Source organism: Drosophila takahashii, chromosome 2R (genome assembly GCF_030179915.1).
Source record: "Drosophila takahashii strain IR98-3 E-12201 chromosome 2R, DtakHiC1v2, whole genome shotgun sequence".
Lineage (NCBI taxonomy): Eukaryota > Metazoa > Arthropoda > Insecta > Diptera > Drosophilidae > Drosophila > Drosophila takahashii.
The window spans coordinates 30,722,577-30,734,596 of record NC_091679.1 but is presented as its reverse complement, the minus strand read 5'-3'; the positions used below and the strand labels follow the sequence as shown (position 1 = coordinate 30,734,596).

Genomic DNA, 12,020 nt, shown 5'->3' with positions numbered 1-12,020 from the left:
TATATATGTATTTTAACTCAACAAACGTAAACATTAAAATCTCGCCCACATTTAATAGAGCCTTAATAAATGCAACCAACACTGCGAACGGCGAAAACGAAGGAGTTTTTATTATGGGATTATAAGTGGTGTTTATTCAAACTTGGCGCCCTGGGCTTTTGCCTATCGATTTTTTCATTGGTAATTGGGAAGCCCTGGTTTCTTTGAACTAGTGTGCAAAAAATGGAGGAAAATTTATTTGGGGCATTGAAGAATAAGAAAATCTTATATTACCTCCTGTTTTTTCCTTATTTCCCTATTTCCACAGCCTTTTTATGAGACTTTTCATCTTAAAGATATTTCAAATTGAACGCGCGATTAAAATGGGTGGCTTGAAAAGAATTTGCACCATCTGGTAACACTGGCCAAAGTCAAATCTGCAATTTCATTGTTTTCCTTTTACATTTTCCCGGTTTGCATCCAAAATTCCCAATTAATGGCTACTGCGGCTGTCTTGGAAACTGGGGGAGTTGTTCAGGCGAAGGACTCCGGCCTTTTCACCTCACATTGCGTCCATTTGGAAGCGGGACCCTCGCAATTTACCGTTCGCGCCCTGAAAATGCATGGCAGCACGATGCTTATTGTGAATCCCAAGGAATCGGAGGTCTTCGAGGAGCTGGCGGTGGCCATGCCTTCCCGTAATCCCGCCAGCAGCGAGGCCATATCCTCCACCATCCTGGGCGGACATGGGCAGACCGATTCCTCCGTACTGGCAGCCAAATTGAGTAAACGCTACCGCCGGCAGTTCTATGTGAGCCTAAACCTCAAACTGGACCGATTGGTGGGCCCCATATTCGAGAAGTCGCTAGTCACCTACATGCAGGACCATCTGGAGCACTTCGCCTGAGTGGGTACTACCCTGTATAAATATAAACCTGAGGTTCATACTTATTTATGGTTCACGTGCACACAGGGCCCGCCGATGACACGGCGCCGCGTGGGGGTCACCATCTATTTCGGGGACCGGCGGCTACCCCACGGACACAGCTCCCCGAACTCGCACTCCGCTATCTGGGATCTCCGATCTCCGATTCACGATCTCCGCTCAGACGTCATGTGGCGGCCGAGTGAGCGCGAACTTTAAACGTGTATCGCCTAAACGATTTTTGTACAATAAATTTATTGCCCTAAGTAAGTTTACAGACGAACGCTTTATCAATTGTGTCGCGATAGTGGCGCTGCTCAATGTAAAGAGAGGTCACCCGCTGTGGGAGTGATCGCGTGCCACCCGCATGTTCTTCGTGCTTCGTGCGGCCTCACCGCCCAGTGATTTGAAGGTCAGTTCGGCTGCACCGATCGCTTGATATTGATAGGTGATTTCCCCGGCATCGTTAAAAATTCGAATATGTATGCTCGTATTGCGCTGTTTTATTTATCAGGCCTGTGTTTCTGGTTTCACTTTCAAATTTTAAATGTTAATTTATAAAATGTGTATATCCTTGCAGATAAAGATCACGTGTAATCTACAAACTGTCAGAAATTTCGGTGCAAACTGAAATACAATTTTAAAAAACGTGATATCCATAATTTGATATTTAAAAGTCATACCCTTTTAATAAATCTCCCGTGGAAAGTCCATTTGACCCTTTATTCATTTTGAAGTTCAATCACTATTTTCACCACGAAAATCATGCTCACTTTAATATTGTGCCCAAGTTTAGTTAGTATCTCAATTTATTAATTCAAACGAATGTTAAATATTATTAATATAAAAATCTTTAAATATTATTTATTTTTTTTTTTTTATTTTGTCATATTAAAGCTAGTATACAATACTAAAATAATTTTAAAGAAAAAATGACACTAGAAACTGAAGTCCTTCGGCCAACAAATCTTTAAATTAATTTTCACATGTTCATAGCAAGAAAAATCCATTCTTTGCTCGGGCTGAGTGCTGACAGGCAGAAATATTGACTTTAAGACTCTAGACTTTTTGCTTGTTCATTCAACACATATCTGTACCAAATAAATGTGGTACATTTCTAGAGTGACTTGTGCAAGTAAATCATTCTGTATAACGAGCTTTCTTAAATCAGATAGACTCACTAAGGTACCTTTTATTAGTAGCAATATTTTTCAATTCTTTAATGACGACGAGAAAAATAAATTATTTAGGGATCTATTTGTCGAATAATATTGGTCCAAGTAAAAAAGAGTAAACTCATTCCTTTCAATATTTTTTATGCTTTTGGATAAAGATTTTACAGTTATCCATTTTGTAACGTAAAAAACATTTGGTTACTCCCGAGCTACAAGTTCAAGTCACTTCCCGTTTGATAGTCTAATATTTAATAATTGTGATATCCAAAGTATCCACGTCATTGCTGCTCTGACTTCGCAATTTTTCAGAATTGTTTCAAGATAAAGTACATTGATACAAAAAAGTACCCAACCCCAGACAATATTATGTTACCTTACTATAAGTTTGAAGGACTATATGAATACCTTATATCTTTCGGCATTCTCAGACTGAAAGGTGGCTTCACTTCCTGCCCGACAATCGTAAATCTAAATCGACTGATAAGAAGTCTCAATTACCCCCGCCAAGAATGCCAGTCATATATAACGACAAAGCCCCCAGCGGCGTTGTGTAATTGTTGTTGGATCATACCGCTTGGATGTGCCATTGAAACTTTTCCGCTAAACTTCGAAATAGAAAAACGAAAAAAAAACCCACGAAAATAGGAAAAAATATAAATTCGCCTCTCATAATAATGCCCAGTCTAGACGAGATATTGTCAGGCGTATCAGCAGTGGTAACAGAAACAATAGCATATCGCTCCTAAATAGCAACACCCATTGAACGGGTATAAAAATAGAGCCCCTGCCGGAAGGTCTGCGCTCCGGGGTCTGTGGGCTCCCACGAATGTCTGGAATGTTTTTTTTTACTTTATTATTTTTTCAGCTTTCTGTTTTTGGTTCCCCCGGTTGCCTAATAACTTTTCCTTTTTGGCCATATCACCCAACTGTCTGGCGATAAGCGCCCTATAAATAATAGATCCCAGTCGGCCGAATTCGAGCAGCCATCTGTAATAAACGGATTGGTCGGAGATGCGAGTGGTTCCATGCCCCGGTTGCATGTCCTCCGTGTGCCGAGTGATGACTGGCTGGGCCAGGCGGCCAGGCGGTACATGGACTTTGGAAGTCTGTCGGTGGCGGCAACAAAGTAATTAGCCTTCTGCGGGGCTAGCATAGTCATATCAGCACCCAGTGGGTTCCACCGCCGCGATAAGCTGGCTGGACTTCGAATGGACCCTTCTCCATGCTCCTACTGCAAGTATGCATCTTGGCGATAAACCCTCGGTTCAGGCGCACGCCCACCGGTCAAGTTGTTGGCTCGGATCGGAACGGCTCGGAGATCCGAGGCGGGGCTTATCGGACCACCAGGCCACCTTTGCCAGCCATCCAGACCCCGCCGGTTATCGGTCGAGTGTTGTTAATTTGATAGAAATATTGAACATCATCATCCCGCCCGGCGGACTGCACCCTGCTGATCCGGATCGATCCGGATCGCCCAGTTGGGTGCTGATTTGTTTTTATTTACGCCGAGATTCGTAGCACGGAAAATTAATAGGCACACACACGCTCTGCTTCCCCACATGAAATAATTCGCCAATGTTCGCTGATATTTAATTCCTTTTGGCATGCTAGCCTTATCAGTAGCTTCTGGACTTTGGGAATGTCCGAGGGGGGGTTTTGGTGCGGCTTTAGCACGGATCGAGGGGATTCGGGAGGCGATGAGACAATGGGGCTGGCTTATCGACAGCCGCTCGCGCCATACAAAGTTCACACTGGCAGCCAGAAAATCCGGATTTTTTTCTACTCATTCTCTGGGGGATTTAAGTGCCGGCAAGCGCGGACAAAACATAAAAATTAGGTTGCGCCTGGGGTCCTTCTGTCGGGCGATACGGAGCCCCAAGGCCGCGCTCGGGAAGATTCCGCTGAACTGACCTCGCCATGCGCAACTGTACTTTAGCATTTTTGCGGACTGTGCTCCGATTGTGCCCCCTATCTATTTATAAATCATGATTCGGCATCTGGTCGGGCGATTGGGAACTACGAGCTGGGAAATGGCAATGATCCACCTGTCGCACTGCTGATAGGGGGCAAGGGCTTATCAAAGTCCCTGATGTCATGTTGTCTTTACGTAAGCCCGGGACCCCACTCGTCGGCCCGTGCATTCGGCCGGATTACGTCGGATCGAGATTGGCTGGGTTCTGGCTTTCCTGCTGCTTCTGCAGTGCGAAGGTGGAGCGAAGGTTGCTCTGCTCCGCCAGTGATTCACGGCACCAGACAGCTCCTCCGCCGCCTGATAACGCCGATAGCTAATAGCTGATAAGTGACCCACCACCCAGCAGAGCGCAACTCCGCTTCCCGTCGTGCCATTCGCGTCATGGCGCAGAAAGTTTCGGCCCAAAAGATATGGAGCGGCGGCATGTGTCGGTGTTTGTTGACTCGGCGTGAGATAACCACCTTATCGCCGTCCCAGACGCAGCGCCCACACACTGAGGTGAAATCGGCAGACAAACCCAAGAATGAAACTTAAGGTTCGGGATGGTACGCTTTATAATTTTATCACTTTATCGGGGATAGTAAACTTCCTATACAGCTATACATATAGGAAGTCTACTATTATAAACGAAAAAGACCCATAGTTGGTAATTTAAATTTAAAGAGGCTTTGTACTTTAAAAAGAATGTGATAAACATTTTAGAATGAAACTTTTTCTTGTAAAGTATATGAATTTAGAATTTGGAATTTGATCCCTTCATCAGTTTACCTTACCTTGAGTGTCTGGGGAATTCAATGGCTAATTAGATTCTTAAATCATTTTTAAAAGGGGTAATAGAAGACGATGTAGATAGATTGATGATATAGTTCCTTAATTAAATGTCCATCAATCCTTTCCCTCCATATTTTGATTTAAAAAGGATTACAAATACCATTGATTTAATTATGTAGTCCTTATTAATTTGTGTAACGTCTTATATTAAACCGCCTATATTCTTTTTTAAAAAAATAAACAATTAAACTAATAGAATTTCCTCAAGCTTTGTTTACATAATAAAGCTATTTCTGGAAGTGATGCGATGTGATCTTGTTGGGGACGGGACTGCTTGTTGATTCTAGAACATGCAGTCTTGAATCATGAAAGTTTCTCCATACAATCTAGAAATTGTCCCGTTCTGATCATACAGCTCTTAGTTTTTTCTGAGTGCAAGGCCCCCAGATGTTGACGTACCTGTTCGAGTGAAGGGGTGGCACTCGGATCGGATCGGTTCGGGAGGGGTGGTTTGGCTCGCAGGGTGGGGTTGCAGGGAATTCGCTACGCGGTACGAAGTGCAAGTCAGGCAGACGGCACCGGGCGATAACGCTTGCCCCCCAACGAGCGATCATCGGGCGCACACATGTACATATGTTGGCTGGCTAGCTGGCTGGCTGACTGGCTTTCCACTTGTGCGTTGATAAGCGGGTTCACCCTCCTCCACCCACCCTTCCATCCAGTACGGAGTTTCACTCACGTAGTGTGTGCTTTTGCCCCAGATCCATTTGCCCCAGTGGATTTTTTCCACCGCCTCCGTACGCCACGCACCTGCTCTTCTACGCCCCAGTGTTTTGGTTCCGTCTGCCGCCCGTCCTCCCCCCCTGTCGCCACGCCCCCCCGCCGGACCCGTCTGCAGCCTTCGGGGCTGATAAGCGTTCCCTGTCCGTCTGGGCGACCCCTTATCGCCCGCCGAGTTTCGCATATTACCCGAACGTCTGCAGGCGAGCGGCTCATTCGATCGGCTAGCGCGTTAGCGAAAGCAACTACTAACCACAACCAGCACCTACCCAAAGCCACCATGGATATAGTACAAAAGTCAATCTTCAACAGCGGCCCAGCCAGAGGGATATACGAACCGCCCGTCGGCTACTTCACGCCCTACAACACCCCGCCGTACATCGCAGCCTACTCGGATTCGGGCACTTGGCTGGCGGATCACCACCAGCAGATGCAGCACATCAGGTTCCCCACGCCGCCCATCACCCCACCGCGTCCTGTCGCCGGATACGGATATAGCCAGCGCACCCAGTCCGTGATCATGAAGGCCCACGGCCAGCAGGACGACCTCTGCCGGAGTCCCGTGGAGTTCCAGGAGGAGAGCAAGTCCTGCAGCAGCGGCAGCGAGTGCGGCACCAGCGATTTCGTGTGCAACTGGATCGAATGCGATAGGTAAGAATCGAATTCATTATAAACTACTCAGGGACATTAATCAATCATCAGTTTCCTAATGTTTTTTGAGAGAAAAAAAGCCATATCCTTATCATAGTTTTAAAACCTACCAAAGGAATCTTACTTCAAAAATGATCTCCTACAACTATATTTTTTTTTCAATATTTTGACATTTTTTTATCCAAAAAACTGAATTTGGAAAGGTCCAATTAGGAATTTACAATGTAGGGATCAGTACAATGGTTTATTTTCAATATCATTTTTCTTTTCAATATTTTAAAATTTTGTTTATCCAAAAAAATTTAGTTTTGAGAGGTCTAATAAGAAATTTATAAAGTAGGGGACAGTACAAGGGATTATTTGTAATAGCTCGACATCAATTATAATAAAAACAGCTCCCTTTTACCATGAGAGCTGATTACGCATTCGACAGAAAAATCCAGCAGCCTGATATTCGTATTCGTTGAACTGTTGGACTGGACTGTCTGATAAACCAAGTTGTATTCACCGCATAGCGATAATAATGTGATTTTGGGTCAAAGTGATGGGGGTAAAATATAATTTATGGCCAGGAAAATGATTTGATTTTGGATACCATTATTACCATCATTTTTCCCCACTAACCCCGAATCTCCTTTGGTCATTGCAGGGTTTTCGACACACTGGAGGCTCTGGCGCAGCACGTGACCCAGCGACATGCGATCGCCTCCCTCACAGACGGACTCTACTACTGCCGCTGGAGGGGATGCCAGCGCAGCGAACGGGGATTCAATGCCCGCTACAAGATGCTCGTCCACACCCGCACCCACACCAAGGAGAAGCCCCACCGCTGCCACCTGTGCGAGAAGTCCTTCTCGCGGGCGGAGAACCTCAAGATCCACATCAGGTCGCACTCCGGCGAGAAGCCGTACAAGTGCAGCTTCGAGGGCTGCCAGAAGGCGTACTCGAACTCCTCGGACCGCTTCAAGCACACCCGCACCCACTCGATGGAGAAGCCGTACATGTGCAAGGTGGCCGGCTGCCAGAAGCGCTACACGGATCCCTCCTCGCTGCGCAAGCACGTGAAGACCTTCAAGCACAGCATCCACCTGATCGCCAGCCAGCCCCTCAGCCTGCCCAGCGCCCCTTGCCTCCTGGAGGCCAGCAGCGAGTCCGCCTTCACATGCCTCCCGGCCGCCGGCAGCGTGGAGTCCACCTGCTCCTCCTCCTCCGCCCGCTACTACGATGACTCCAACAATGAGCCCAGCGACTACTCGCTGAAGCCCAAGCCAGATGCGGAATTCTCGCCCAGCTATTGGCTAAGCGAGAGGCAGCACAGCTACCTCCACAGCGAGGACTTCTTCGTCAAGATGGACGTGGAGTCGCCGCTGGACCTGCGCATCCACAGAATTTGAATTTGAACTGGCCGACCGACCGGTTCGCCTCTCGTCTCTCTTCCCCCGTCTAGTCATTGTGCTGTTTCCCAGCTCTTGTCACTACATCTAGATTATTGTTTAACCTGATTAAAGACTGTTGTATTTGAAGAGCTCTAGTTTGGCATGGGCAGTGCATGGGATTATCAAGGGGACAGAACCTTGGAGAGGGGAAATTCTCCGTTTTATATTAATTCTGGGAATATAAAATGTGTAAGTTCTGATGATTAAGCTGGAGTATATAATATTCTTTGATTTTTAAATTGTATTTTTATAATTAATCAGTTTAATCGTTTCCGAGTTTTCCTTGTCTTCGTTTAAAGAAATTCATTTTCGTATTAAGCGATTATTTGAAACGATTAACGGGCAATGCAAATAATTTTAAAGTTTCATTTCTTGAAATGTTCCTTTAGCGGAGTTATTCATTTTTTAAAAGCAGTCAAAAAGCATGACACTATATTTTTGGATTTGAAATAGAATATAATAATAGGATTAATATTACATATTAGAGCCCTGCATGAATGGATTCAATGAATTATTTTGAATTTTTTGTTTTATATGAATGAATTAATTAGAATTTTGAGTTTAATAGAATTGAATGAATTTCAATTTTGAGTTTAACAGAATTGAATGAATGAATGGCATGAATTCCGAAACAATTCAAACGACAATTTCTTTAGAAGAAGAAAGGGCCATACTTTTGTGATGAAATCTGCCTGAATTTTATTTACTATGCAGTTAACATTTATTTGTTAAAAATTTCTTAAAAGAAAGCACAAAACAAAAACTGGCAAACTCAAAAAATTCATAAAAATTATTCATTTATTTATTCAATTCGAAATGAATTAGAAAAAAATTCAATTTATTTCACATAGAATTGAATTACACAAATCAGAAATTTCATGGCATACTATGATAAAACAAAATTAAATGATTAACGCAGGGCTCTTTTACATATACACATATAATTTACCAAACAATAAAGGATTTTTTAGAAACGGAGAGATCAAAGTATTGGGAAAAGCCCTAGTATCCGTCACTAAACTATCGACCAATTGGAAAGTGCCCCGTGATCCTAATCTTTTGATAACACTTTATGCACCTGGTCGTACCTTTGTTTTGGGGAAAATCCCTATTTTTAATAGCTTGGCCCACAGACCGCTGGATACTTGAAAATATTTATTGTTTAAATGCGCATCTAGACGAGTTTTTCACAACTGTTAATAACAGATTTAATCTTTTTAGCGGCTTATAGGAATGTTAGTTGATCTAGATAACCTCTCGTTTTTATACAAACAACAAGAACAAACAAAATAAATAGCAAAAGTATTTCACATTTGAAATAGATAAATACACTTTGAAAGCGGTATCAGGGTGTTCACTATATATACGCATACATACTGGCAACATACTACACGGTAGAAACGAATATTCAAACTAAGATTATTGTTGCACTCGCGCCGTTTAAGGAAACAAATACGCTGTAGTCCCGCCAACCGGATTTGCTGTACAGCTGCTGTACACCTGGTTGTGCCATTGCATTGCACCATTTCCAGTCACCGTTGGCCGTCTCATTATGCTCTAAAAAATCTTACAACTCGTACAATATATTGTCGGCAAATCGGGCACTCGTTCAGCACTTTTCCGCAGCTCGTGCAGGTGGCCATGTGCCCGCATTCCAGAAACACGCACTCAATGGGCGCGTCCATGCAAATCTTACAGAGCTCGTCCGTGGCCAGTTTCTCAACAGCTGCATAAAAGTCGAGAATTAATAGGGGGAAGTTATGGGATAAAGTGAAAAGCTCACCTGGAGACTCCCGCATGGTTTTCCACAGCCTGCTGACGCGGTCGAGCAGCTCCTGCTTCTCGCAACAGCCTTTGTAGTCGACGCGGTGCAGCATGAGCACCTCCTTCAACTGCTTCACCGTCAAAGCCTCCAAGTCTTTTCTGTAAGTCAAAAAGGGGCATTAAGACTATGTTACTTTTATGTGAAGAAATTCCTTACAAATCCTCAAAGTCTTCCAAGTTGACGAAACGCGAGTCAATGCCGGCGGCCGGCTCAAAGTCGGAAGGTGCCGCGTACACATGGATGCCCTCGTCATCGTCCCAGCGGATATCATCATCCTGCGTGGGCGAGAACTCTATGGTCGGCGTGATGGGCATGTCCGGTGATCTGCCGCCAGCTGCCACGCTGATCGCGTCCACGCTGAGCGGAGACACTGCATGACTGTCGGCATCGGAGGCCTCCACGGACTTGGTGCGCTGCTCCAGGTACGTGAGGAATTCCTGCAGCTCCCGCTTGATGTCCTCCTCGGACATTTGCGAGTTCTCCAGATGGCGTCGCATCTTCTCCACATGCCGACGGATGTTTGTCTTGTTCTTGCCGCACCGCTGGCAGCTCTGGCGATGGGAGTGCGCATGCAGGCCGTGCTCCGGCTGTTCGCTGAGCGTGGAGAGTCCCAGGCTGAGACCAGGTCCACCTGGCGTCACCGGCGACTCATCATCGCTGGAATGGTAGCGGCGATTCAAGTAGCCATCCGAGCGTCGGCGGGTCACCTTTTTGGTGCGCTGCGGCACGGCGGGATGTAACGCTGGACTTGGGTTGGCCGGACGCTGCTCTATATTTAGGGTTTGAGTGCTCCCATCGCCCATCTGGCTTTCGTCGCCTTCCACCGCCGGTCTGCTGCGCAGCGTGACCTCCAGGATCTCCTCGGCGGCGCTCGTGGTCGGCGTTTCCTCCACCGCATCGATGCGGTTCACCTCTAGCACTTGCCACTGGTCCAGATGACTGCTGTTGGTATCCGTGGTGGCCTTGCTCTCGTCGGAGATGCCACCGATGGCGCCCAGCTCCTCGAAGCTGGACTGCGAGGAGGCGTCCGCCTTGGAGCTGCTCGAGCCCGGCTTGGAGCAGCCCGGACTGGCTGCTGTGGTGGCTCCAGGGCCTCCTCCTCCACTGGGCGCTGCGGGAACACTGACCACCCGAGCGCTGGTATCGGTTTTGAGCGACAACGAAACGCGCTCACTGAACGTGGCCATAATCTCGTCGTCTGAACACTCGCAGTCGTGCTCCTCCGCTCTATCCTCCTCTTCCTCAGGGGCCGCTTGGGCCTGGCTGCTACCGCTGGCATCGCGATTATTCGATGCCTGCGTGGAAGTTGAGGGACTGCTGCTGCTCTGGCTGCTTTGATGGATGTGGACGCGTTGCGGCCCGCCATTTACGGCACTGGCGTAAGTGGGAATCTCGCGAGTGGACACCCGGGGCTGCTCGAAGATGTGGGAGGGCGCTTCCGGCTGCCTGCTCTCCGGCGGCTTTGTGGTGACTTTGGAATCGAACGAGGCTAGCGAATCGCTTATATTGTCGGTCAGGTTGGAGAAGAAGTTTTGGCACGACTGTTTGAGGCTGTCGATGGGGTTGGCCTGGCCACGACCCGGACTGTTGGAGGAGGCGTTCGAGCCACGGCCCCGGTCCACCTGGGCCACATGGGTGAGGACCAGGCCCACCAGCTCCTCTTTCTCTGTGGGTTAGGGAAAAAAGTTAAATCGGAGTCATGGCGAAAGATGTGTGACTCACCTAGACAGCCTTCAGTGGAGATGTGTTTGGACTGCAGATAGAAAATCAGGTCCTTGGGCTTGAGCTTTAATAGATCTGTCCTTAGTAAAGGACGCTGGGCGAACACGGAGCATCGTTGGCAGCGCCTGGACGCAATGCAGTTGGCACAATAGTAGCGTCTATTGGGGATTGAGAGCAAGAGAATCCGGTGATTCCCCGAAATCTGGGATACACATATGTTTGGTTCCGCTACTCACTTGCAGTCGAAGCAAGCGCGCTTGCGACGAAACACCGTGAATTCCACGCCGCAGCTTTCGCAGGGCATCGTGGCCGCTGGACAGTGGGGCAGCTGCTCCTATCGACCGTGTCCTTGCGCTGAATCCTTGCCCTTCCTGGCCACTGCTCCCCTTCCGCTGCTCACGCCCACTGTGCTGGCATTGCATTTGTTTTTCAATGTCAACGCCGTGAATCACTGGATGGCCGCCGCTCGGCACTCGGCTATCGTTCCCGCCTGGCGGGGGTTCGGTCGAGGGTGTGGGGGATCCACTCAGCACTTAATCATAGGCGGCTGGCTGCGTTTGCGATGATTTTTGTAATTTTTTATCAGGCAAAAATAGCAATTGAAGGTACCAGGGCTGCGGTAACTTTATATACGTATCTGCCACGGTTGCACGGATTCGATGTTATCGGTTGGGTCTGCTGATCCGGCTATCGATTAACCTGATGATTGGCGCTCGATTTAAATGCAATCCGCTTAAAATACTATAATTAATCTGAGATACCAGTGGTTATAGTAAATGAAGTT

The 12,020-nt window shown here is 46.9% G+C and overlaps 3 protein-coding genes across 4 annotated transcripts; 2 read left to right on the top strand and 1 right to left on the bottom strand.

Moving 5' to 3' along the window:
* Positions 1-399: 399 nt before the first annotated feature.
* On the top strand, positions 400-1,299 carry LOC108065086 (uncharacterized). 2 transcript variants are annotated; one of them, XM_070213656.1, is made up of 2 exons: positions 400-890; positions 953-1,299. In XM_070213656.1, exon 1 carries the CDS (start codon positions 476-478, stop codon positions 884-886), a length of 411 nt encoding a protein of 136 aa, XP_070069757.1. In that variant the 5' UTR covers positions 400-475; the 3' UTR covers positions 887-890; positions 953-1,299. The 2 variants fall into 2 exon arrangements, with proteins under 2 accessions (XP_070069757.1, XP_017008447.2); XM_017152958.3 differs by having other exon boundaries at positions 402-886; positions 953-1,294.
* Positions 1,300-5,818: 4,519 nt separating this feature from the next.
* On the top strand, positions 5,819-7,776 carry sug (sugarbabe). Its single transcript, XM_017152956.3, has 2 exons — positions 5,819-6,253; positions 6,903-7,776. The coding sequence occupies exons 1-2, from the start codon at positions 5,883-5,885 to the stop codon at positions 7,645-7,647; spliced, it is 1,116 nt and encodes a 371-aa protein (XP_017008445.2). The 5' UTR covers positions 5,819-5,882; the 3' UTR covers positions 7,648-7,776.
* Positions 7,777-8,831: 1,055 nt separating this feature from the next.
* LOC108065122 (uncharacterized) lies at positions 8,832-11,874 on the bottom strand. The gene is made up of 5 exons (XM_017153029.3): positions 11,473-11,874; positions 11,237-11,394; positions 9,671-11,180; positions 9,473-9,612; positions 8,832-9,415 (listed from the first exon to the last, which is right to left on the bottom strand). The coding sequence occupies exons 1-5, from the start codon at positions 11,538-11,540 to the stop codon at positions 9,240-9,242; spliced, it is 2,052 nt and encodes a 683-aa protein (XP_017008518.2). The 5' UTR covers positions 11,541-11,874; the 3' UTR covers positions 8,832-9,239.
* Positions 11,875-12,020: the final 146 nt, after the last annotated feature.

What these genes read in the sequence shown, in the direction of transcription:
- LOC108065086 (XM_070213656.1), top strand. Translation starts at nt 476, where the DNA reads ATGGCTACTGCGGCTGTCTTGGAAACTGGGGGAGTTGTTCAGGCGAAG.
- sug (XM_017152956.3), top strand. Translation starts at nt 5,883, where the DNA reads ATGGATATAGTACAAAAGTCAATCTTCAACAGCGGCCCAGCCAGAGGG. An exon ending in AACTGGATCGAATGCGATAG is followed by an intron (nt 6,254 to 6,902) that starts GTAAGAATCGAA and finishes TGGTCATTGCAG; the next exon opens with GGTTTTCGACACACTGGAGG.
- LOC108065122 (XM_017153029.3), bottom strand. Translation starts at nt 11,540, where the DNA reads ATGCCCTGCGAAAGCTGCGGCGTGGAATTCACGGTGTTTCGTCGCAAG. An exon ending in TTGGAAGACTTTGAGGATTT is followed by an intron (nt 9,613 to 9,670) that starts GTAAGGAATTTC and finishes TTTGACTTACAG; the next exon opens with AAAAGACTTGGAGGCTTTGA. An exon ending in AACCATGCGGGAGTCTCCAG is followed by an intron (nt 9,416 to 9,472) that starts GTGAGCTTTTCA and finishes ACTTTTATGCAG; the next exon opens with CTGTTGAGAAACTGGCCACG.